Source organism: Alosa pseudoharengus, unplaced genomic scaffold (assembly GCF_046254945.1).
Source record: "Alosa pseudoharengus isolate Yale_2024_CS ecotype anadromous, Long Island Sound unplaced genomic scaffold, YU_APseudo_1.1 YU_APseudo_1.1_scf_15, whole genome shotgun sequence".
Taxonomy (NCBI): domain Eukaryota; kingdom Metazoa; phylum Chordata; class Actinopteri; order Clupeiformes; family Clupeidae; genus Alosa; species Alosa pseudoharengus.
In genome coordinates this window covers 21,397,236-21,419,121 of record NW_027468620.1, presented here as the reverse complement: position 1 = coordinate 21,419,121, position 21,886 = coordinate 21,397,236, and the positions used below count along the sequence as shown (strand labels likewise).

The following is a 21,886-nucleotide window of genomic DNA, read 5'->3' as shown; positions in this document are numbered from 1 at the left end:
GACACCTTGTTTTCAAGAGCAGGAGAGTAATCTGCCTGAGCTGCCTAGTTATTCTGCTGTGATTGCCAAACGAGTCTAATCCCTTGCTGGAAGCCCTTATGAAATAGCGATGACCGCCGGCGCTACCCATACCAGAACTTCAGCCCACTCACTGATGGTGGACGTGGCCAGTGATGGGAGCTTTACAGTCAGTCAGCTATACCTTTAAATTATAGATTTCTTCCCTCTGTCATCATATTTTGTCGTCTTAATCCAATTCAGAAGCCTCAAGTGCACCCTGTTTTGTTGTTTTCAGCATATTTTTGGCCACAAGATTTATCATATTGGCTATAAGCTTATCATATATTTTTCTGAGCTTAGTTCTGCGTTTGCAGAATGCTCTTCAGCGGTTAGTTAAAGTTATCAGCCTAAACATCACACCAGTGGTGGGTTAATATCTAAATATAACAGGAGGGGTGCTCAGACAATGGATGAGGCCGTGTCAGTATGCAAGTGCTATGTGAGTGGTGACTGGATGGCCAAACTAATTTAGTCTATGATTAATCTTCTCAAATTTACACCCGAGTAAGGTGTCTAAAGTTGGGGCAGTGTACCACACTGTCTGAAGCTCAAAATACCAAATGGTCTTCAGTGCAAAAGACAAAAAGACATGACCAGCATTGAAATGTTATTTTTATTAAATACCTTCAGATCATTTCAATAACAAATCTATGATGATCTACCAACATTCAAACAAACACTTGATATTTTTTTTTAATTCATAGTTTTATTAATCATATGATCATGCAAAAATCCAGCATCCAATTTAAAACTCAGAGTATAGTCATATGAAGCCCCATAGCATATGGTTTAAATGCAATAAATTCACTAATATAGGGGAACATACCAAGCTAAGGCTTTGTTAATCTTTTTGTCCATTAAAAAACATTGTACATCACTTCATTTTAGTATCTGAGACAGAGCCATTTCATTACCTTGAGGATGCAGGTAACATATATAGATTGCCATTATTTAACTAAACACAGACAGTGAAAATTATTACAAAGAGAGTAGACATGCATATTTCCTCCACTTGTAAAACTGCATATATGTTTAGTAGTTAAAAGTGAGTGGCTTTTCAGGAGTTGTTATTTTTTGAGTACATCAAGGCTCTCATAGTACTACACAGGGGATCATGTTCAGACCATGATCATCGTATCTGTTTCTCGGTCATCCCTTTCAAAGTCTTGATTTATTTTCTTTTTTACTGGAATATGGCGGCTTTTAAGCAAACTGCATTAAACTCTTACAAATGAACATTCCCAAGGCTGAATGAACGACACAACAGTGAGGTCAAGACGGAAGTGGGGGGTGGGGGAACGGGTACGAGGTGGGAAGGTTGGTGGTGGTGACGGTGGAGGCTCAGTGGGCGTGAGAAAGCGATGCAGGCCCACTGTGACCCCACCCCCAGCCCCGCCTCCAACCCACCCTCCGTAAGAGGACTGAACGGTACAGTTAAAAACATCACGCAACTACACATCGCAAGGTTGGCGCGGGGGCGTTAGGACGGAGTGGGGCGTCTGATGGCGAAGGTGGGGTAGGTGTCACAGTGTGCCCCTGAGGAGTGGCACGGTCGGCCGTCACGCGGTGCGGGGTGAGGGGGCAGCTCACGACAAAACACACATGTGAGGACTTGGGCAGAGTTTGGACTTACTCTCTTTTTGTTTGTTAAAAAAGTCTTGAAAATAGACAGCAATTTTTATCCTTTTCTGATAGTGATCCCCCCCATGTCTCCTCTCTGCCCTGTATCAACAAATACTATGGAGCAAAGCACGATGGCTCGACACAAAGGTCAACAAGGGTCACATAGCAGGCATGACCCTCCGGCATTACAAGATACACACACAACATTTTCTACAGTGAAAAAAACAGTGCTGAATTGATACACCATTGACACACAGATATGTTCTTTAAAGGGAGCTCATAGCACATGTCTGTGTTTGTGTGTGCGTGCATGTGTAAATGCACCTGTGTCCTTCTGTTATATGTTTATTGAGGTCTGTGTTAATGCGAGTGAATGTATTGGGTAGTAGTACAGTTTAACCAAGTGTAAGAGAGATTGAGAGTGAGAGTGAGAGTGTGTGTGTGTGTGTGTGTGTGTGTGTGTGTGTGTGTGTGTGTGTGCGTGCGTGCGTGCATGTGTGCACGTGAGTGTGCGCGTGCAAGCACAGGGGTGGACGGAAAGAGGGGACTTCAGTGATTGGGTCCATCCCTCCGGGAGTGACCGCCACCAGATAAGTACGTACAGCTCCAGCACAAAAGATCAGATTTGTCATAGTAATACCAACACTACAAATACTAAACAGGAAGGAACACTTACAAACAAAAACAGCAACAAATACGTCATCAAACTTTCGATTGCCTTCAGCTTAACTTTAGCCCCTCAGCCTTCCTCTAGCCCATGCTACTCTCCATCCTTCTATTCCACCAATCCAACATCATTCGATAACCATCTGACCAATCACCACACCCCCAGCACACCCAGTGTTTCTGTGTCACCGCATAGCCCCTCCCACCCTTGCTACCAAGGAACAGCGAACAGCAAAGTGGAGAAGGGGGGTGTGGGAACAGCAAAGTGGAGAAGGGGGGTGTGGGAACAGCAAAGTGGAGAAGGGGGGTGTGGGAACAGCAAAGTGGAGAAGGGAGGTGTGGGGGTGGGGGGGACAACAAAAAGACTACACAATCTCAGAACAGGACTTGAACATTGAGGACACTGGACACGCAAGTGGGCGGACAAACGGAGTGGGCTTCCTTAGCTACGGGCTGGATGTCGGGTTCCCTCTCCTCTGGAAAGGGAGGGAGGGAGAGAGCGAGGGAACGACCCTTGGGAGGGAAGTAATAACCTGAAGTTGCAGAGAGAATAGAGAGGGAGTCCACAGAACGTGAACAAGAACAGCATAGAGTCTCAAGCTTATGTGCAAAAACAGTACAGGCCATATTTCCCCCGCCCCTGCCCCACCAGAAACAAACGAACCAACCAAACATGCTTAGAAGAGAGAATAGAAAAAAAAAAACGATATGCATTAAAAAAGGGTTTGAGATCAGTGCTTGTGTGCAGAAGTGAGAGCGGTGGGCCGAGTTGTAGTGTTTAGCGCCCCCTTGTGCATCGGAGACAGTAACAGTGAACTCTGAAACCGCCGGAACGCCAATCATAAACAAACGGTGAGTGTTCTGCAACTTCAGGTTCTAACCGCCAGAGGGGAGGGAGGGAGGCATTGAGGACACAAGAGTAGGCGGGAGCACTGAGGTCCACAGCCAATCAGAGCTCATGACATCTGGTTCCCATGCGAGTGGGAGATAAGAGGGGTGGAAAAAAGTTTGAAAAAAGCACAACACGGCCAGCAATGAGCTGGAGAACACACACACACACTCTCTCTCTCTCTCATACAGTCCCACACACACACATACACACACACTACGCACTCCTCCACTCCCCAAAGCCTGACACTAAAGACTTTAACCTCTCTCTGTATAAATATCTATGAATACATAACAATGTTAAATAAAGCCCCTGTTCACCCCCTCCCCTTTTAAAACAATTCTGTTAAACACTAAATACTTTCAAATACAGCATCATTCAGGAGATAAAAATCAAGAGTTCCACAAAAACACAAGAGAATACTTAAAAAAAACACTCCTACATTTGATCCCGTTCCCTCCCTCCCCCAACAAAAGCAACATTAAAACGTCTCTTCTAAATATGTCTAACGTCTACACTTTGGTGCTTTTAACTTCTCAATATTAGTTATACATAATTTAGTCTTTATCCCTTCCCTTTGAGGCCACATCCCACCCCACATCTCTGCGTACAAAACAAACAAACAAACAAACAAACATGTTAAGATTTGTGTTAAGCAAACAGGAATAAAGGAATTCTCACATCACCGCTCACTAAAAGGTGTGTGCTCTTCAAAACAAAAAACAAAAAGAGCAGAATTCACATTTCTGAACTGCAATCGACTCTTAACCTCTCAGTCCTCGATTTGACGTGAAGTTGCAGACAAATTTCAAATAGGTTGCACATGTTAATACTTTAAAACACCCTTAAAATTAAAATAAAAAACACAACTTCTCCGAACAACAGGCAAAACAGATGGTGAAGAAAGGACAAGACAGCGCCCTCTTGAGGGCTATCAGAAGCATGCACCATCCAGAAGACTAGGAGTGCCCCAGCCCCACGCTCCCCTGGTCTAAGGGTTTGGACTCAAAAGGAGGTCGTGGTAGTAGTGGTGGTGGTATTGCCTGAAAGGCTTTTTTTAAAATATATATGTGTTTTACTTTGTAAGGTTGTTTTTTAATCCCTTGTGGTTCCTAATCTTCAACAGGTCTCTTCCAGCCAGACTCCTGGCGTCAATCCGACCACGGAGAAGAAATGCTCCAATCAGCTTCAGACTTCAGGCAAGCTAGAGACATGGAAGAGGACAGACTTAAGTATCTGTGAGTGTTACAAGTATGTGTGTATTTCATACCTGTGTGAACAAACCAGCAAATGTGCATATTTGTATGTGCTCTGTACTCATTAACTGACAGTACAGTATACTTGTGTGTGTGTTGTCTGGGGGTTTTGAACCCAGCATCTTGATGTTGCCAGAACCAATCGCTTCCAGGAGGACCACTGTGTGTGTGTGTGTGTGTAAGTACTAACTAGTTAAAACGAAAGCTTTAGACTCTAAATGCTTTAGACTAGAGCATCAGTCCGCTGCTGTTGAATGTTTGTGGTGTGAGAGGGGGGTTTGGGAGTACGGGAACAGTGTGTGTGAGTGTGTGTGTGTGTGTGTGAGTGTGAGTGTGAGTGTGAGTGTGAGAGAGAGAGAGAGAGAGAGAGAGAGAGAGTGTGTGTGTGTGTGTGTGTGTGTGTGTGTGTGTGTGTGTGTGTGTGTGTGTGTGTGTGTGTGTGTGTGTGTGTGTGTGTGTGTGTGAGAGAGAGAGAGAGAGAGAGAGAGAGAGAGAGAGAGAGAGAGAGAGAGAGAGAGAGAGAGAGAGAGAGAGAGTGTGTGTGTGTGTGTGTGTGTGTGTGTGTGTGTGTGTGTGTGAGAGAGAGAGAGTGAGTGAGAGAGAGTGTGTGTGTGTGTGTGTGTGTGTGTGTGTGTGTGTGTGTGTGTGTGTGTGTGTGTTGCTGCCCTGCTGGCTGACTCCACCTGTGGCTGGCTGGGGCTTCACTGGAGCGGTGCGGCAGGCGCGCCTGAGCAGTGGAAATGCACATTGAGCCATTTGGCATCGCGGCGGTGCCACACGCGTGTCTCCTCCGACTGGCATGAGCGAGGGCGGCCCTGCGCGTCCATGTACTGCGTCAGGCGGATGTAGGCGATGCAAGCCGCGTCTTCGCCGATCAGGTGCACGTGTGGGTTCAGAATGGTTGTGTGCACAGGCTTGCTGTTCTTGCTCAGTACTGCAGGGGGCAACAGAGGACTTTAAGGATATTTACAGATAGTATTTGCCTTTCTACTTCTTGTTGGGGGCCAAGCAGCGAAGCTGCGAAGGCACCCATTGAGTTACTAGCTTTTCCTATTATTACACTTCTGCCATTGGAGTCTATGGCAGCCCATAGAACGCCTGGCTAAAAAGTGCAGATTTTTTGGCAGAAAGTTTCGGGACACTCCACTGACCATTCACACTCATTTACGGACCTCTAAACCCAGCCATCTAGCGCCACCAACAGGTCAAAATCTGGCCGAAAATTGAACCGCTGGGTCTAAAGTTATGAAATTTGGCACACTGATTCAGCACTGTCCCATGATCACTCTCAACAATTTCCAGAACTCTATGCCCAACACTCTAGCGCCACCTGGGTCGAACCTGGATTGCATTCACGCATGTGACCATTGAATGGTGCGTCCGATTTTCACATATCAGGCACCGTTGGAATCCCTGGACCGACTTAAGTTCAATGACCCCTATTACGTCACTTTCTGCCATATTGGACCTCCGCCATATTGGATTTAGTCCAAACTCTACGAAAAGTTTCAGCGGTCAGAAATTTCATCCGATTTTCATGGAACTTGGCGGAGATATTCTTCTCCCCGAGCCGCACAAACGATACTTGTCAGATTTTTCAATTTCATTTTTGTTTGCCCGTGACAGCCAATCAAATATGGTGATGAAGCCGCCAAACAGGAAGTGGACAAACATCTAGGTGACACTTTGAGTTAACACAGCAAAACTCGATAACATTAGTCAGGACACTTTCTCAATCACTCACAGCAATTTTTATGTATATACATTGAACGCTATAGCGCCACCACCAGTTCAATGTTGGACATGCAATCATGCGTGTGATCCTTGACTCTTTTGTCTGATTTTCACAATTGAGGTAGCATCTGAATCCTTGGACCATCCCGAGTTCATCGACCCCTATCCCATCACTTTCCGCCATATTGGACCTCCGCCATATTGGATTTAATACAAACTCTATGAAAATATTCAGCGGTTACAAATTTCATCCGATTTTCAAGGAACTTGGCGGAGATGATTTTCTGACCGAGCCACACAAACGATACTTGCCAGATTTTTCAATTTCAAGTTTGTTTGCCCGTGACAGCCAATCAAATATGGTGACGAAGCCGCCAAACAGGAAGTGGACTAACATATCGAAGACGCTTTGAGTTAATATAACAAAACTCGATACTATTAGTCAGGACACTGTCCCAATCACTCACAGCAATTCTTATGCATATACATTGAACGCTCTAGCGCCACCTGCAGTTCAATGTTGGACATGCGTTCATGCACATGATTCTTGACTCTTTTGTCTGATTTTCACAATTGAGGTAGCGTCTGAATCCTTGGACGATCCCGAGTTCATCGACCCCTATCCCGTCACTTTCCATCATATTGGACCTCCGCCATATTGGATTTAGTCCAAACTCTACGAAAAGTTTCAGCGGTTACAAATTTCATCTGATTTTCACGGAACTTGGCGGAGATGATCTTTAGACCGAGCCGCACAAACCATACTTGTCAGATTTTTCAAATTCCACTTTATTGGCCCATGACAGCCAATCAAATATGGCGATAAAGCCGCAAAACAGGAAGTGGGCTAACATCTCGGAGACGCTTTCATGTATGAAGTCCAAACTTGGTACAGGGACTTTGTATCTGATTGTGAGGACACGGGAAGAAATTGGCATCATTTGGCCTCCATAGGGGGCGCTGTAATACAGGAAGTGAGCTTGTATCTCAGCAACACTTCGGTGTATGAAGTCCAAACTTGGTACAGGGACATATTAGCTGATTGTGAGGACATGAAGGAAAGTGGTCTCATTTGGCCTCTAGGGGTGCTGTAATAAAGAAAGTGAGCTCACATCTCAGCAACACTTTGGTGTATGAAGTCCAAACTTGGTAGAGGGACATGGTAGCTGATTGTGAAGACATGCAAGGAAAGTGGTTTCATTTGGCCTCTAGGGGTGCTGTAATAAAGAAAGTGAGCTCACATCTCAGCAACACTTTGGTGTATGAAGTCCAAACTTGGTAGAGGGACATGGTAGCTGATTGTGAGAATGCACAAGGACATTGGTGTAATTTGGCTTCTTGCTGTGAGTGCTTGCTCATGCCATGGCAACGCCATTCCTGCTATAGCGCACTGCTTGGCCCCCACATTGCTGCTTGCAGCTATATTTGGGGGCCAAGCAGCGAAGCTGCGAAGGCACCCATTGAGTTACTAGCTTTTCCTATTATTACACTTCTGCCATTGGAGTCTATGGCAGCCCATAGAACGCCTGGCTAAAAAGTTCAGATTTTTTGGCAGAAAGTTTCGGGACACTCCACTGACCACTCACACTCATTTACGGACCTCTAAACCCAGCCATCTAGCGCCACCAACAGGTCAAAATCTGGCCGAAAATTGAACCGCTGGGTCTAAAGTTATGACATTTGGCACACTGATTCAGCACTGTCCCATGATGACTCTCACCAATTTACAGAACTCTATGCCCAACACTCTAGCGCCACCAATGGGTCGAACCTGGATTGCATTCACGCATGTGACCATTGAACGGTGCGTCCGATTTTCACATATCAGGCACCGTTGGAATCCCTGGACCGACCTAATTTCAATGAACCCTATTACGTCACTTTCCGCCATATTGGACCTCCGTCATATTGGATTTAGTCCAAACTCTACAAAAAGTTTCAGCGGTCAGAAATTTCATCCGATTTTCATGGAACTTGGCGGAGATGATCTTCTTCCCGAGCCGCACAAAAGATACTTGTCAGATTTTTCAATTTCATTTTTGTTTGCCCGTGACAGCCAATCAAATATGGCGATGAAGCTGCCAAACAGGAAGTGGACTAACATCTCTGTGGCATTTTGAGCTAACATAACAAAACTCGGTACCATTAGTCAGGACACTGTCCCAATCTCTCACAGCAATTTTTATGCATACATTGAATACTCTAGCGCCACCACCAGTTTAATGCTGGACATGCGTTCATGCGCGTATTCCTTGACTCTTTTGTCTGATTTTCACAATTGAGGTAGCGTCTGAATCCCTGGACCATCCCGAGTTCATCGACTCCTATCCCGTCACTTTCTGCAATATTGGACCTCCGACATATTGGATTTAGTCCAAACTCTACGAAAAGTTTCAGCGGTTACAAATTTCATCCGATTTTCACAGAACTTGGCGGAGATGATCTTCTGCCCGAGCCGCAAAAACGATACTTGTCAGATTTTTCAATTTCATTTTTGTTTGCCTGTAACAGCCAATCAAATATGGTGATGAAGCCGCCAAACAGGAAGTGGACTAACATCTCCGTGACGCTTTGAGTTAACATAACAAAACTCGATACCATTAGTCAGGACACTGTCCCAATCACTCACAGCAATTTTTATGCATATACATTGAACACTCTAGCGCCACCACCAGTTCAATGCTGGACATGCGTTCATGCGCGTGATCCTTGACTCTTTTGTCTGATTTTCACAATTGAGGTAGCGTCTTAATCCTTGGAACATCCCAAGTTCATCGACCCCTATCCCGTCACTTTCCGCCATATTGGACCTCCGCCATGTTGGATTTAGTCCAAACTCTACGAAAAGTTTCAGCGGTTACAAATTTCTTCCGATTTTCTCAGAACTTGGCGGAGATGATCTTCAGACCGAGCCGCACAAACGATACTTGTCAGATTTTTTAATTTTAAGTTTATTTGCCCGTGACAGCAAATCACACATGGCGACGATGCCGCCTAACAGGAAGTGGGCTAACATCTCGGCTACGCTTTAATGTATGAAGTCCAAACTTGGTACAGGGACTTGGTATCTGATTGTGAGGACGCACTAGGAAATTGGCATCATTTGGCCTCTATAGGGGGCGCTGCAATACAGGAAGTGAGCTTGTATCTCAGCAATGCTTTGATGTACGAAGTCCAAACTTGGTATAGAGACTTGGTACCTGATTGTGGGGATGCACTAGGAAATTGGCGTCATTTGGCCTCTACAGGGGGCGCTGCAATACAGGAAGTGAGCTTGTATCTCAGCAACGCTTTGATGTATGAAGTCCAAACTTGGTACAGGGACTTGGTATCTGATTGTGAGGACACAGTAGGAAATTGGCATCATTTGGCCTCTATAGGGGGCGCTGTAATACAGGAAGTGGGCTCATATCTCAGCAACGCTTCGTTGTATGAAGTCCAAACTTGATACATGGACATATTAGCTGATTGTGAGGATATGCAAGGAAAGTGGTCTCATTTGGCCTCTAGGGGTGTTGCAATAAAGAAAGTGAGCTCACATCTCAGCAACACTTTGGTGTATGAAGTCCAAACTTGGTAGACGGATATGGGAGCTGATTGTAAGAACGCACAAGGACATTGGTGTAATTTGGCCTCTAGTTGTGCTTTAACAAAGTAAATTAGCTTATTTCTCAGCCGTTCTTTATCCAATTGCCATCAAACTTGCTGTGAGTGCTTGCTCATCCCATGGCAACGCCATTCCTGCTATAGCGCACTGCTTGGCCCCCGCATTGCTGCTTGCAGCTATATTTGGGGGCCAAGCAGCGAAGCTGCGAAGGCACCCATTGAGTTACTAGCTTTTCCTATTATTACACTTCTGCCATTGGAGTCTATGGCAGCCCATAGAACGCCTGGCTAAAAAGTGCAGATTTTTTGGCAGAAAGTTTCGGGACACTCCACTGACCATTCACACTCATTTACGGACCTCTAAACCCAGCCATCTAGCGCCACCAACAGGTCAAAATCTGGCCGAAAATTGAACCGCTGGGTCTAAAGTTATGAAATTTGGCACACTGATTCAGCACTGTCCCATGATCACTCTCAACAATTTCCAGAACTCTATGCCCAACACTCTAGCGCCACCAATGGGTCGAACCTGGATTGCATTCACGCATGTGACCATTGAATGGTGCGTCCGATTTTCACATATCAGGCACCGTTGGAATCCCTGGACCGACTTAAGTTCAATGACCCCTATTACGTCACTTTCTGCCATATTGGACCTCCGCCATATTGGATTTAGTCCAAACTCTACGAAAAGTTTCAGCGGTCAGAAATTTCATCCGATTTTCATGGAACTTGGCGGAGATGATCTTCTCCCCGAGCCGCACAAACGATACTTGTCAGATTTTTCAATTTCATTTTTGTTTGCCCGTGACAGCCAATCAAATATGGTGATGAAGCCGCCAAACAGGAAGTGGACAAACATCTAGGTGACACTTTGAGTTAACACAGCAAAACTCGATAACATTAGTCAGGACACTTTCTCAATCACTCACAGCAATTTTTATGTATATACATTGAACGCTATAGCGCCACCACCAGTTCAATGTTGGACATGCAATCATGCGTGTGATCCTTGACTCTTTTGTCTGATTTTCACAATTGAGGTAGCATCTGAATCCTTGGACCATCCCGAGTTCATCGACCCCTATCCCATCACTTTCCGCCATATTGGACCTCCGCCATATTGGATTTAATACAAACTCTATGAAAATATTCAGCGGTTACAAATTTCATCTGATTTTCAAGGAACTTGGCGGAGATGATTTTCTGACCGAGCCACACAAACGATACTTGCCAGATTTTTCAATTTCAAGTTTGTTTGCCCGTGACAGCCAATCAAATATGGTGACGAAGCCGCCAAACAGGAAGTGGACTAACATATCGAAGACGCTTTGAGTTAATATAACAAAACTCGATACTATTAGTCAGGACACTGTCCCAATCACTCACAGCAATTCTTATGCATATACATTGAACGCTCTAGCGCCACCTGCAGTTCAATGTTGGACATGCGTTCATGCGCGTGATTCTTGACTCTTTTGTCTGATTTTCACAATTGAGGTAGCGTCTGAATCCTTGGACGATCCCGAGTTCATCGACCCCTATCCCGTCACTTTCCATCATATTGGACCTCCGCCATATTGGATTTAGTCCAAACTCTACGAAAAGTTTCAGCGGTTACAAATTTCATCTGATTTTCACGGAACTTGGCGGAGATGATCTTCAGACCGAGCCGCACAAACCATACTTGTCAGATTTTTCAAATTCCACTTTATTGGCCCATGACACCCAATCAAATATGGCGATAAAGCCGCAAAACAGGAAGTGGGCTAACATCTCGGAGACGCTTTCATGTATGAAGTCCAAACTTGGTACAGGGACTTTGTATCTGATTGTGAGGACACGGGAAGAAATTGGCATCATTTGGCCTCCATAGGGGGCGCTGTAATACAGGAAGTGAGCTTGTATCTCAGCAACACTTCGGTGTATGAAGTCCAAACTTGGTACAGGGACATATTAGCTGATTGTGAGGACATGAAGGAAAGTGGTCTCATTTGGCCTCTAGGGGTGCTGTAATAAAGAAAGTGAGCTCACATCTCAGCAACACTTTGGTGTATGAAGTCCAAACTTGGTAGAGGGACATGGTAGCTGATTGTGAAGACATGCAAGGAAAGTGGTTTCATTTGGCCTCTAGGGGTGCTGTAATAAAGAAAGTGAGCTCACATCTCAGCAACACTTTGGTGTATGAAGTCCAAACTTGGTACAGGGACATATTAGCTGATTATGAAGACATGGAAGGAAAGTGGTTTCATTTGGCCTCTAGGGGTGCTGTAATAAAGAAAGTGAGCTCACATCTCAGCAACACTTTGGTGTATGAAGTCCAAACTTGGTAGAGGGACATGGTAGCTGATTGTGAGAATGCACAAGGACATTGGTGTAATTTGGCTTCTTGCTGTGAGTGCTTGCTCATGCCATGGCAACGCCATTCCTGCTATAGCGCACTGCTTGGCCCCCACATTGCTGCTTGCAGCTATATTTATTATTATTATAAAACTTCTGCCATTGGAGTCTATGGCAGCCCATAGAACGCCTGGCTAAAAAGTGCAGATTTTTTGGCAGAAAGTTTCGGGACACTCCACTGACCATTCACACTCATTTACGGACCTCTAAACCCAGCCATCTAGCGCCACCAACAGGTCAAAATCTGGCCGAAAATTGAACCGCTGGGTCTAAAGTTATGAAATTAGGCACACTGATTCAGCACTGTCCCATGATCACTCTCACCAATTTCGAGAACTCTATGCCCAACACTCTAGCGCCACCAATGGGTTGAATCTGGATTGCATTCATGCATGTGACCATTGAATGGTGCGTCCGATTTTCACATATCAGGCACCGTTGGAATCCATGGACCGACCTAAGTTCAATGACCCCTATCCCATCACTTTCCGCCATATTGGACCTCCGCCATATTGGATTTAGTCCAAACTCTACGAAAAGTTTCAGCGGTTACAAATTTCATCCGATTTTCACAGAACTTGGAGGAGATGATCTTCAGACCGAGCCGCACAAACGATACTGGTCAGATTTTTTAATTTAATTTTTGTTTGCTCGTGACAGCCAATCCAATATGGCAATGAAGCCACCAAACAGGAAGTGGACAAACATCTAGGTGACGCTTTGAGTTAACATAACAAGACTTGATACCATTAGTCAGGACACTGTCCCAATCACTCGCACCAATTTTCATGCATATACATTGAACACTCTAGCGCCACCACCAGTTCAAAGCTGGACATGCGTTCATGCTCGTGATCCTTGACTCTTTTGTCTAATTTTCACAATTGAGGTAGCGTCTGAATCCTTGAACAATCTTGAGTTCATCGACCCCTATCCCGTCACTTTCCGCCATATTGGACCTCCGCCATATTGGATTTAGTCCAAACTCTATGAAAAGTTTCAGCGGTTACAAATTTCATCCGATTTTCACAGAACTTGGCGGAGATGATCTTCAGACCGAGCCACACAAACAATACTTGTCAGATTTTTTAATTTCAAGTTTATTTGCCCGTGACAGTCAATCACACATGGCGACGATGCCGCCAAACAGGAAGTGGGCTAACATCTCGGCTACGCTTTAATGTATGAAGTCCAAACTTAGTACAGGGACTTGGTATCTGATTGTGAGGACGCCCTAGGAAATTGGCATCATTTGGCCTCTATACGGGGCGCTGCAATACAGGAAGTGAGCTTGTATCTCAGCAACGCTTTGATGTACGAAGTCCAAACTTGGTATAGAGACTTGGTACCTGATTGTGGGGATGCACTAGGAAACTGGCGTCATTTGGCCTCTACAGGGGGCGCTGCAATACAGGATGTGAGCTTGTATCTCAGCAATTCTTTGATGTATGAAGTCCAAACTTGGTACAGGGACTTGGTATCTGATTGTGAGGACACAGTAGGAAATTGGCATCATTTGGCCTCTATAGGGGGCGCTGTAATACAGGAAGTGGGCTCAAATCTCAGCAACGCTTCGTTGTATGAAGTCCAAACTTGATACATGGACATATTAGCTGATTGTGAGGACATGTAAGGAAAGTGGTCTCATTTGACCTCTAGGGGTGCTGTAATAAAGAATGTGAGCTCACATCTCAGCAACACTTTGGTGTATGAAGTCCAAACTTGGTAGAGGGACATGGTAACTGATTGTGAGAACACACAAGGACATTGGTGTAATTTGGCATCTAGGGACGCTCTAACAAAGTAAATGAGCTTATTTCTCAGCCGTTCTTTATCCAATTGCAATCAAACTTGCTGTGAGTGCTTGCTCCTGCCATGGCAACGCCATTCCTGCTATAGCGCTCTGCTAGGCCCCCGCATTGCTGCTTGCAGCTATATTTATTATTATTATTATTCCGCCATTGAAGTCAATGGCAGCCCATAGAACCGTCTGGTGAAAAGTTGTGAAATTTGGCACACTGATTAGGGACAGTCCAATGATTAATGTCAGGAAGTTTCATGATGGCACCTCAAGCACTCTAGCGCCACCAACAGGCCAAAGTTGGACTTGCGTTCACACACGTAACTTTTGACCCGTATGGCCGATTGTCAAAAATGAGGTATCGTTGGAATCCTTGGACCAAGCCGAGTTCAACGCACCCTATGACGTCATTTTCCGCCATGATGGATTTTCCGCCATTTTGGATTTAATCAAAAACACTAAAAGGTTTTCACAGGTCACAAATTTTGTCCAATCGACACCAAACCTGACACACATGCTCTTCAGACCAAGCCTCACAAAAGATACTCCTTTTCGTCTTCGGAACTAAAACCGTTTGCCCGTAACAGCCAATCAAAATTTGCGGGGAAGCCGCCAAACAGGAAGTGAGCTCATATCTCAGCAACCCATTAATCTATCATAACCAAACTTTGTACATGGACTCAGGACCCAATCAGGGAGACGCTCAAGAAATCTGGTGACCTTTGACCTCTAGGGGGCGCTGTAATTTAGAAACATGGCTTTTGGCCTGTAGCTGCTGTTGTGCTTAGAATTAAAACGCACTAGTGGTGTCTGGTAATACTGTTGGAGGTCCTTAGGCCGACCCAAGCCAACTTGTGATGTCATCATAATTGATTCGGCCGCCATATTGGATTTAATCAAAAACACGTACAAGTTCTCGCAGGTCACAAATTTTAGCGGATCCTCACCAAAATTGGCAGAGACCATCTTCAGACCATGCCTTATCAGTGCATTGCTTTTTGGAAAAATTGACAAAAGCATTCGCCCGTAACAGCCAATCGAAATTGGTGGCGAAGCCGCCAAACAGGAAGTGAGCTCATATCTCAGCAACCCTTGCATGTATCATAACCAAACTTACTACATAGATTCATGACCCCATTAGGAGGACGCACAAAACATTTGGTGACCTTTGACCTGTAGAGGTTGCTGCAATTTGCAATTTTGCATTTTGATCTGTAGTTGCTGATGTGTTTCATCGATCCTTTATTTTTTGATGTGAAACTGATGACAACATGTTCCATCCAGTTCATTCTAATGCGTGCGTGCAAGGGCGGGGAGGGGCAGGACGGGGTGGGATGGGCAGGGGTGATTAGATGGGGGGCTGGCTGGCGGAGGCGGTGGCAATTCTCAGGCCTCTTTCAGCCCTACAAAATCAGTTATGTTTTGATGTGCCACTAGTTGAAAGTGTTGATCGCGGATGTCTGCTGAGTTCTATCTTATCGCCATGGCTACTCCAGCCTATTCTGCTTGGCCCCCTCATTGCTGCTTGCAGCTATATTTTCTTATTATTGGGGGCCTAGCAGCGAAGCTGCGAAGGCACCCATTGAGTTAGTAGTTTTTCCTATTATTGGGGGCCTAGCAGCGAAGCTGCGAAGGCACCCATTGAGTTAGTAGTTTTTCCTATTATTGGGGGCCAAGCAGCGAAGCTGCGAAGGCACCCATTGAGTTACTAGCTTTTCCTATTATTACACTTCTGCCATTGGAGTCTATGGCAGCCCATAGAACGCCTGGCTAAAAAGTTCAGATTTTTTGGCAGAAAGTTTCGGGACACTCCACTGACCACTCACACTCATTTACGGACCTCTAAACCCAGCCATCTAGCGCCACCAACAGGTCAAAATCTGGCCGAAAATTGAACCGCTGGGTCTAAAGTTATGACATTTGGCACACTGATTCAGCACTGTCCCATGATGACTCTCACCAATTTACAGAACTCTATGCCCAACACTCTAGCGCCACCAATGGGTCGAACCTGGATTGCATTCACGCATGTGACCATTGAACGGTGCGTCCGATTTTCACATATCAGGCACCGTTGGAATCCCTGGACCGACCTAATTTCAATGAACCCTATTACGTCACTTTCCGCCATATTGGACCTCCGTCATATTGGATTTAGTCCAAACTCTACAAAAAGTTTCAGCGGTCAGAAATTTCATCCGATTTTCATGGAACTTGGCGGAGATGATCTTCTTCCCGAGCCGCACAAAAGATACTTGTCAGATTTTTCAATTTCATTTTTGTTTGCCCGTGACAGCCAATCAAATATGGCGATGAAGCTGCCAAACAGGAAGTGGACTAACATCTCTGTGGCATTTTGAGCTAACATAACAAAACTCGGTACCATTAGTCAGGACACTGTCCCAATCTCTCACAGCAATTTTTATGCATACATTGAATACTCTAGCGCCACCACCAGTTTAATGCTGGACATGCGTTCATGCGCGTATTCCTTGACTCTTTTGTCTGATTTTCACAATTGAGGTAGCGTCTGAATCCCTGGACCATCCCGAGTTCATCGACTCCTATCCCGTCACTTTCTGCAATATTGGACCTCCGACATATTGGATTTAGTCCAAACTCTACGAAAAGTTTCAGCGGTTACAAATTTCATCCGATTTTCACAGAACTTGGCGGAGATGATCTTCTGCCCGAGCCGCAAAAACGATACTTGTCAGATTTTTCAATTTCATTTTTGTTTGCCTGTAACAGCCAATCAAATATGGTGATGAAGCCGCCAAACAGGAAGTGGACTAACATCTCCGTGACGCTTTGAGTTAACATAACAAAACTCGATACCATTAGTCAGGACACTGTCCCAATCACTCACAGCAATTTTTATGCATATACATTGAACACTCTAGCGCCACCACCAGTTCAATGCTGGACATGCGTTCATGCGCGTGATCCTTGACTCTTTTGTCTGATTTTCACAATTGAGGTAGCGTCTTAATCCTTGGAACATCCCAAGTTCATCGACCCCTATCCCGTCACTTTCCGCCATATTGGACCTCCGCCATGTTGGATTTAGTCCAAACTCTACGAAAAGTTTCAGCGGTTACAAATTTCTTCCGATTTTCTCAGAACTTGGCGGAGATGATCTTCAGACCGAGCCGCACAAACGATACTTGTCAGATTTTTTAATTTTAAGTTTATTTGCCCGTGACAGCAAATCACACATGGCGACGATGCCGCCTAACAGGAAGTGGGCTAACATCTCGGCTACGCTTTAATGTATGAAGTCCAAACTTGGTACAGGGACTTGGTATCTGATTGTGAGGACGCACTAGGAAATTGGCATCATTTGGCCTCTATAGGGGGCGCTGCAATACAGGAAGTGAGCTTGTATCTCAGCAATGCTTTGATGTACGAAGTCCAAACTTGGTATAGAGACTTGGTACCTGATTGTGGGGATGCACTAGGAAATTGGCGTCATTTGGCCTCTACAGGGGGCGCTGCAATACAGGAAGTGAGCTTGTATCTCAGCAACGCTTTGATGTATGAAGTCCAAACTTGGTACAGGGACTTGGTATCTGATTGTGAGGACACAGTAGGAAATTGGCATCATTTGGCCTCTATAGGGGGCGCTGTAATACAGGAAGTGGGCTCATATCTCAGCAACGCTTCGTTGTATGAAGTCCAAACTTGATACATGGACATATTAGCTGATTGTGAGGATATGCAAGGAAAGTGGTCTCATTTGGCCTCTAGGGGTGTTGCAATAAAGAAAGTGAGCTCACATCTCAGCAACACTTTGGTGTATGAAGTCCAAACTTGGTAGACGGATATGGGAGCTGATTGTAAGAACGCACAAGGACATTGGTGTAATTTGGCCTCTAGTTGTGCTTTAACAAAGTAAATTAGCTTATTTCTCAGCCGTTCTTTATCCAATTGCCATCAAACTTGCTGTGAGTGCTTGCTCATCCCATGGCAACGCCATTCCTGCTATAGCGCACTGCTTGGCCCCCGCATTGCTGCTTGCAGCTATATTTATTGGGGGCCAAGCAGCGAAGCTGCGAAGGCACCCATTGAGTTACTAGCTTTTCCTATTATTGGGGGCCTAGCAGCGAAGCTGCGAAGGCACCCATTGTTTTAGTAGTTTTTCCTATTATTGGGGGCCAAGCAGCGAAGCTGCGAAGGCACCCATTGAGTTACTAGCTTTTCCTATTATTACACTTCTGCCATTGGAGTCTATGGCAGCCCATAGAACGCCTGGCTAAAAAGTTCAGATTTTTTGGCAGAAAGTTTCGGGACACTCCACTGACCATTCACACTCATTTACGGACCTCTAAACCCAGCCATCTAGCGCCACCAACAGGTCAAAATCTGGCCGAAAATTGAACCGCTGGGTCTAAAGTTATGAAATTAGGCACACTGATTCAGCACTGTCCCATGATCACTCTCACCAATTTCCAGAACTCTATGCCCAACACTCTAGCGCCACCAATGGGTCGAACCTGGATTGCATTCATGCATGTGACCATTGAATGGTGCGTCCGATTTTCACATATCAGGCACCGTTGGAATCCCTGGACCGACCTAATTTCAATGACCCCTATCCCATCACTTTCCGCCATATTGGACCTCCGCCATATTGGATTTAGTCCAAACTCTACGAAAAGTTTCAGCGGTTACAAATTTCATCCGATTTTCACAGAACTTGGAGGGGATGATCTTCAGACCGAGCCGCACAAACGATACTGGTCAGATTTTTTAATTTCATTTTTGTTTGCTCGTGACAGCCAATCCAATATGGCAATGAAGCCACCAAACAGGAAGTGGTAAAACATCTAGGTGACGCTTTGAGTTAACATAACAAGACTTGATACCATTAGTCAGGACACTGTCCCAATCACTCGCACCAATTTTCATGCATATACATTGAACACTCTAGCGCCACCACCAGTTCAAAGCTGGACATGCGTTCATGCTCGTGATCCTTGACTCTTTTGTCTAATTTTCACAATTGAGGTAGCGTCTGAATCCTTGAACAATCTTGAGTTCATCGACCCCTATCCCGTCACTTTCCGCCATATTGGACCTCCGCCATATTGGATTTAGTCCAAACTCTATGAAAAGTTTCAGCGGTTACAAATTTCATCCGATTTTCACAGAACTTGGCGGAGATGATCTTCAGACCGAGCCACACAAACAATACTTGTCAGATTTTTTAATTTCAAGTTTATTTGCCCGTGACAGTCAATCACACATGGCGACGATGCCGCCAAACAGGAAGTGGGCTAACATCTCGGCTACGCTTTAATGTATGAAGTCCAAACTTAGTACAGGGACTTGGTATCTGATTGTGAGGACGCCCTAGGAAATTGGCATCATTTGGCCTCTATAGGGGGCGCTGCAATACAGGAAGTGAGCTTGTATCTCAGCAACGCTTTGATGTACGAAGTCCAAACTTGGTGTAGAGACTTGGTACCTGATTGTGGGGATGCACTAGGAAACTGGCGTCATTTGGCCTCTACAGGGGGCGCTGCAATACAGGATGTGAGCTTGTATCTCAGCAATTCTTTGATGTATGAAGTCCACACTTGGTACAGGGACTTGGTATCTGATTGTGAGGACACAGTAGGAAATTGGCATCATTTGGCCTCTATAGGGGGCGCTGTAATACAGGAAGTGGGCTCAAATCTCAGCAACGCTTCGTTGTATGAAGTCCAAACTTGATACATGGACATATTAGCTGATTGTGAGGACATGTAAGGAAAGTGGTCTCATTTGACCTCTAGGGGTGCTGTAATAAAGAATGTGAGCTCACATCTCAGCAACACTTTGGTGTATGAAGTCCAAACTTGGTAGAGGGACATGGTAGCTGATTGTGAGAACACACAAGGACATTGGTGTAATTTGGCATCTAGGGGCGCTCTAACAAAGTAAATGAGCTTATTTCTCAGCCGTTCTTTATCCAATTGCAATCAAACTTGCTGTGAGTGCTTGCTCCTGCCATGGCAACGTCATTCCTGCTATAGCGCACTGCTTGGCCCCCGCATTGCTGCTTGCAGCTATATTTATTATTATTATTATTATTATTACACTTCTGCCATTGGAGTCTATGGCAGCCCATAGAACGCCTGGCTAAAAAGTGCAGATTTTTTGGCAGAAAGTTTCGGGACACTCCACTGACCACTCACACTCATTTACGGACCTCTAAACCCAGCCGTCTAGCGCCACCAACAGGTCAAAGTTTGGCTGAAAGTTGAAAAGCTGGGTTGAAAGGTATTTGCAAGTCATTATTATTATGAAATTTAGCGCCCTGATTCAGGACCGTCCCATGATCACTCTCACGAATTTACAAAGCTCTATGCCGAACACTCTAGCGCCACCAATAGGTCGAATCTGGACTCACATTTACGCATGTAACAATTGAACGGTGTGTTCGATTTTCACAAATTAAGCACCGTTGGAATCCCTGGACTGACTTGAGTTGATTGACCCCTATTACATCACTTTTGGCCATACTGGACCTCCGCCATATTGGATTTAGTCCAAACTCTACGAAAAGTTTCAGCGGTTACAAATTTCCTCAGATTTTCACGAAACTTGTTGGAGATGATCTTCTGCCCGAGCCGCACAAACGATACTGGTCAGATTTTTCAATTTCATTTTTGTTTGCCCGTGACAGCCAATCAAATATGGTGACGAGGACGCCAAACAGGAAGTGGACAAACATCTAGGTGACGCTTTGAGATAACATAACAAAACTCAAGACCATTAGTCAGGACACTGTCCCAATCACTCACACCAAATTTCATGCATATACATTGAACACACTAGCGCCACCACCAGTTTAATGCTGCACATGCGTTTATGCGCGTGATCCTTGACTCTTTTGTCTGATTTTCACAATTGAGGTAGCGTCTGAATCCTTGGACCATCCCGAGTTCATCGACTCCTATCCCGTCACTTTCTGCCATATTGGACCATCGCCATATTGGAATTGGTCTAAACTCTACGAAAAGTTTCAGCGGTCACAAATTTCATTTGATTTTCACAGAACTTGGCAGAGATGAACTTCAGACCGAGCCGCACAAACGATACTTGTCAGATTTTTCAGATTCCACTTTATTGGCCTATGGCAGCCAATCAAATATGGCCATGAAGCCGCAAAACAGGAAGTGGGCTAACATCTCGGAGACGCTTTAATGTATGAAGTCCAAACTGGGTACAGGGACTTTGTATCTGATTGTGAGGACACAGCAGGAAATTGGCATCATTTGGCCTCTATAGGGGGTGCTGTAATACAGGAAGTGAGCTTGTATCTCAGCAACGCTTTGGTGTACAAACTCCAAACTTAGTATAAGGACCTGTTACCTGATTATGATGATGCACTAGGAAATTGGAATCATTTGGCCTCTACAGGGGGCGCTGTAATACAGGAAGTGAGCTCGTATCTCAGCAACACTTTGGTGTATGAAGTCCAAACTTGGTAGAGGGACATGGTAGCTGATTGTGAGACCGCACAAAGACATTGGTGTAATTTGGCCTCTTGCTGTAAGTGCTTGCTCATGCCGTGGCAACGCCATTTCTGCTATAGCGCTCTGCTAGGCCCCCGCATTGCTGCTTGCAGCTATATTTATTATTACACATCTGCCATTGGAGTCTATGGCAGCCCATAGAACGCCTGGCTAAAAAGTGCAGATTTTTTGGCAGAAAGTTTCGGGACACTCCACTGACCACTCACGCTCATTTACGGATCTCTAAACCCAGCCGTCTAGCGCCACCAACGGGTCAAAATTTGGCCGAAAATAGAACCGCTGGGTCTAAAGTTATGAAATTCGGCACACTGATTCAGAACCGTCC

General features: G+C 45.1%; 1 protein-coding gene across 8 annotated transcripts in view; it reads right to left on the bottom strand.

Moving 5' to 3' along the window:
- Nucleotides 1-654: 654 nt before the first annotated feature.
- camk2g2 (calcium/calmodulin-dependent protein kinase (CaM kinase) II gamma 2) overlaps nucleotides 655-21,886 on the bottom strand; it is a 163,339-nt gene continuing 142,107 nt past the window's right edge. For all 8 annotated transcript variants that reach the window (XM_076285878.1, XM_076285877.1, XM_076285879.1 and 5 more), the window contains 2 exons: nucleotides 5,178-5,428; nucleotides 655-4,442 (listed from right to left, as the gene is read on the bottom strand). In XM_076285878.1, the coding sequence (XP_076141993.1) occupies nucleotides 5,196-5,428 (233 nt within the window). In that variant the 3' untranslated portion in view covers nucleotides 655-4,442; nucleotides 5,178-5,195. The remainder of the gene's footprint in view (nucleotides 4,443-5,177; nucleotides 5,429-21,886) is intronic.